At 70.2% G+C, this 4955-nt stretch overlaps 1 protein-coding gene across 1 annotated transcript; it reads right to left on the bottom strand.

Moving 5' to 3' along the window:
- Nucleotides 1-1345: 1345 nt before the first annotated feature.
- On the bottom strand, nucleotides 1346-3670 carry FZD9 (frizzled class receptor 9). Its single transcript, XM_010309804.2, has one exon. The coding sequence runs from the start codon at nucleotides 3513-3515 to the stop codon at nucleotides 1764-1766; it is 1752 nt and encodes a 583-aa protein (XP_010308106.2). The 5' UTR covers nucleotides 3516-3670; the 3' UTR covers nucleotides 1346-1763.
- Between the last annotated feature and the right edge of the window lie 1285 nt (nucleotides 3671-4955).

Genomic DNA, 4955 nt, shown 5'->3' with positions numbered 1-4955 from the left:
GGAGCCCATGAGGCTGAGCCCTCGGCCTTCCCTCCCTGCCGGCACGGCGCAGGCAGCGGGCTCCTGCGCATCTTGGCTGCCATGCCGGTTCCTGGGCGCGGGGAACAGTTGCTCAACTTGTCTCACTGTTCCGGCACCCCCGGGGGCAGCGGGGTGCGGGGGGCTGTCTCGCATCTCGCCTTCGGCACAGCACCCGCTGGCACTCTGAGCCACGAGGCCTTTGCCAGGGCTGGGGCCAAGGGCTGTCGGTGCAGGCGGGCTGTGGGTGCTAATTTGGGTGCTGAAAGGAGGGTTCCCTCGGTGGCTTGTTGCTCCCTGGGTAAGAGGGACAGGGGCCTCAGAGCCCCTCTTGGGGCCCAGCACTGCCCCAGCCTGCATGCTGGCTAGTTGATGGGCAATTAGGTGACAGGTAAGTCAGCATCAGCAGGGCTGCCTGTGCCCCTGCCCACAGCCCCCTGCCCACCATGGGGCCGGGGCAGACGCCATCCCTCCCATCCAGCACTGCGAAGCCACCGCACATCCCCGGGGGGGCAGCCGTGCAAACCAGCCCCATGGACCCTCCGCAGAGATGAGCTGCCTCCCCCCCCCCGCCCCAAGGTGTGTTGGGGCAGGGCGGGCAGCGGCCCTCAGTGCTGTGCCCCCGGCAGAGCCACCCTGCCCTGGAGAAGGGTGGCACCCACTACCGCTGCCCGCCTGGCACCCCGGGCCAGCCCACGGTGAGGACGGCCCCGGCTCCCCCCACCAGCCCTGGCAAGTACCAGCTGAGGCTTGAATTTCCCTCCGGACAATGGGGAAGGCGAGCCGGGATGGTAACTGGAGCGGGGGATAAATAAAGCTGCCCAGAAGTTTCCATTACCCGCACCTCAGGCTCCTGCGTGGGACATCAAAGCTGAGCCCTCTCCTGCCCAGGGTCCCGTGCCCCCAGCCCATCACCCCGGCTCCTGGCCTGCCGGAGCGCTGAGCCCCCTCGCCTGGCACCGAGGCTCCGGCAGGCAACGGCACCAACACAAATCGCCTACAGAGCTTGGAGTGGAAAAGATGAGTTGTTAGTGTGACAGCGCAGGAAAATCCTCCTCCTCGGCCAGGAGGCAGCGGGCGCCAGACCCGGCCCCTGGGAAGCCACGGGGGGAGCTGGGCAGGGGGAGCCCCCCCCCGGTACCACCCTCCTGCCGCAGCCGGCGGCACCCCGGCACGACACGCTCCCCCTCCTTCCAGCGGCACAAGAGCCCCCCGGGCCCGGCACACACCCTCCATGGGGACTGCGTCCCCGACCTGCTGAGCTGGGGGGGCTCCCATGGGGCTGTTCTTGACCCCCTCGAATTCCTCCAAACAGCACCAGGCTCGGTTGAAATAACACATCCAGGGTTTATTGTTTTTTCCATTCCTCGCGGCTAATGATTAAAAAAAAAAAAAAATCTAAAATAAATTACAGAATTAAATAAACACGGACTGGATTATTCCCCTCCCTGCCCCGTCCCCGCCGCCCCCCCCAAAGAAAGCGTTAGAAGAGTCACTGGATCTGGCAACAACAACAAAACAACCTCTAGGAAAAAGCAGCTACTTGTCAGGGTCGAGCGGTGCCGGGGCAGGGGGGGGGTGGGGGGTGTCCCACGGGCCTCGCCACCCCAAGCCAGTGTGCGTCCCCCCCCCCTCCCGCCGCCGCTCAGCCTCTGCCCTGGCCCCCAGCGGCATCCCCTCACCCCTTACCCGTGAGGCCGGCTTCCCCCCGGCGCGCCATCCCCGGGGAGGGGGCAGTCCCCGCTCTAGACGTGCGTCGGGTTGTCCAGATAAGGGTCCGTCTTGGTCATGTGCAGCATGACCGTGGGGGCTTTGTAGTGGCAGTGCACCCCGCCGCAGCTCACCCCGCTGCAGGGCTTGCCCCTCGTCCTCACGCCCAGCTTTCTGTTGCACAGGCTCTGCCAGGTCTGCAGCGTCTTGGAGCTCCACACCCACACCCCGCTGGTGATGCCCACCACCAGCGACATGAAAATCTTTAGCATAAAGACGGCCACGGTGGGCACCGAGGCCTCCAGGGAGCAGTTGGCGGCGCGTCGGCCGGGGAGGTGCAGGCAGCCGCGCTCCAGGGCCCTGAGGTTCCAGTAATCCACGTTCAGCCGCTCGTAGAAGTAGCAGACGATGACGCAGGTGGCCGGGACGGTGTAGAGGATAGAGAAGACCCCGATCTTCACCATCAGCTTCTCCAGCTTCTCCGTGTTGGTGCCGCCCGTTTTCATGATCTTCCGGATGTGGAAGAGGGCGACGAAGCCCGTGAGGATGAAGGAGGTGCCGATGACCAGGTAGCAAGAGAGGGGGATGAGGACAAAGCCCGTCAGGGCGCTGACGTCCATGCTCCCCACGTAGCACAGCCCCGTGAGCTCGTCCCCCGCCACCTTCCGCATGGTGAGGATGATGATGGTCTTCATGGCCGGGATGCCCCAGGCAGCCATGTGGAAGTAGCTGCTGTGGGCCTCGATGGCCTCGTGTCCCCACTTCTTCCCGGCAGCCAGGAACCAGGTGAGGGTGAGGACGACCCACCAGAGCGAGCTGGCCATGCCGAAGTAGTAGAGGATGAGGAAGACGATGGTGCAGCCCGTGCTCTCCAGCCCCTCCTGGATGATGTAGAGCTCGCCGTTCTCCCGGTCGCAGGCGATGTTCTCGGCCCCTGCCACCGAGCGGATGATGAAGGCCACGGAGTAGACGTTGTAGCACATGGAGAGGAAGATGATGGGCCTCTCGGGGTACTGGAAGCGGTGGGGGTCGAGCAGGAAGGTGAGGACGGTGAAGGCGGTGGAGACGAAGCAGAGGGTGGACCAGACGGCCATCCAGATGAAGGCGAAGTCCTTGTCCTCCCGGGACCAGTAGACGTCCACCCCGGGGGAGCACCTGGGCGCGCAGGAGAGGCTCTTCTCCACGTACTGGAACTTCTCGGGGTTGTCGCAGGCCCCCAGGGCGTTGGGTCCCCGGCCCTCGGCGGTGCCCGGCGGCCAGGGCCGGGGGGCCACGGGCAGCATGCCCTGGCCCTTGTGGGGCTCGGCGGCCGAGGCGTTCTCGGGGGCCTCCATGCAGAGGGCGTTGGGGTCGTTCTTGGTGGGCAGCTTGCCGCAGTCGAGCGACTCGGGCCAGCCGAAATTGAACTGCTCCATGATGGGGACGCACTTGTGGCGGGCCTGCTCGCACATGGGGCGGCAGGCGGGGATGCTGGCGCTCACCTGGTCGGTGCACATGGGCGCGTAGAGGGAGCAGAGGAAGAAGCGCAGGTGGACGTGGCAGCCGTACTCCACCAGCGGCGCGAACTCGTGCAGCTTCAGGGCGGCCTCGCGCTGGCTCTCGTGGCCCAGCAGGTTGGGCATGCGGGTCAGGTTGTACCCGATGCCCCGGCACATGGGGATGTCCACGGGCTGGCACCGCGCCGCCCGCCCCCGCGGCCCCTCCAGCCCCCCCAGCTCCAGCCCGCGCCCGGCCGCCGCCAGCTGCCACAGCACCGACAGGGCCAGCCGCAGCCGCAGCGCCGCCATCGCCCGGCTCCGGCCCCGGCCCCGCGGCTACAGCGCCGCCATCGCCCGGCCCCGCCGCCCCCGCGCCCCCGGGACGGCCGCTCGCTGCCGCTGCCGCGGCTGCCGCTCCTGCGGCGGTGGCGGCGCCGCGCCGGGGCTGCTCCCCCCGCCCGCGGCCCCGGCCCCGGCCCGCGCCGCCCCGCGCGCCATGCGGCGGCGGCCCCGCCGAGCGCCCCGCGCCGCCCCGCGCCCCTCAGCCCCGGCAGCGCCCGCCGGCCGGGACGGCCCCGCCACGCCCCGCAGCGCGAGACGCCCCCGGGGCGGGGCCGGGACGGGACACGCCCCTCGGGGCGGGGGGGGCGGAACACGCCTCGCGGGGGCGGGGCGGGGCGGTGGCGGGACCCGCGGAGCGGAACCGGTCCCCGGCACCGGGACCCGGAACCGGCGGCGGAGCCCGCAGCTGCACCCGGAACGCGGACCCGCGCCGGGACCAGCACCCGTGCCGAGGCCGGGGCCGGGACCCGCAGCCACAGCGGGACCGCAGCGCCGGCGTCACACCCCCACGCCCCTCGCAAGGGGCTCCCCCCCCCCCGCCCCAGGCGTGGGCACCCACGGGTGAGCACCCCAACACAGCCCCCGCGGGGCGACCTCCCGCCCCCCCCCCCCTGCCCTGACCCCCCCCCCCCGTGCCCCCTCATCCACACCCACACCCCACCCGCACACCCAGCCTGCTGGCACACGCCCCGTGGGCACACGCAAACACACAAACACGTGCCCACGTGCACACACACGCACACGTGCACCTGCACACGCACCCCCCCCCCCCCAGCCAGGCGCAGCACGCCCTGTGGCCCCGCACACCCGTGGGACCGGCCGTGTGCACTGGCACACGTGTGTGTGCGCGCACCCTCCGGCCTCCCGACACCCGGGCACAGGAACACGTGTGGCCCCGCCGGTGCCCCAAACCCACCGGGGTCCTGCTGGGGCCCGAACCTGCACCCGGGGCGCCTGCAGCGTGGCGGCGTTTCAGGGTGAGCGGCTGTGCACGCCCTGGCAGCGGCGCAGGGGGCACAGGCGGCCATGGGGTGCGCACACCAGGGCTCACTGACACACAGGAGCCCCGGGCTGGCGCTGTCCCGGCGGGTGGGGACAGCCCTTGGAACCCCCTTCCCCGCAGGCTGGCAGGGTGACGTGCCTCAGCTTGGGGACAGAAAGTGCCAGTTTGGTCCCGCTGCTGAGAACTGGGAAACTCACATCGGCCGCGGTGCACCCACGCTCCGCACGGAGCAGAGAGGAGGGTGCCTGCGCCGTGGGGTGCGGGGGCCGTGGCGGCACTGTGGAAGATGGCTCAGCCCCGGCACCCACGGATGGGAGAGCTGTAACCCTGCCCAGCACCCTCCGTCCCCGGGTGTCACCCAGGGCTGGCGGCAGGGCGGCGTGCCCCGTGCCCCAGGCACGGCA

The sequence above is a fragment of the Balearica regulorum genome, chromosome 19, assembly GCF_011004875.1.
Source record: "Balearica regulorum gibbericeps isolate bBalReg1 chromosome 19, bBalReg1.pri, whole genome shotgun sequence".
Lineage (NCBI taxonomy): Eukaryota > Metazoa > Chordata > Aves > Gruiformes > Gruidae > Balearica > Balearica regulorum.
This window is presented reverse-complemented; position numbering and strand designations above follow the sequence as displayed.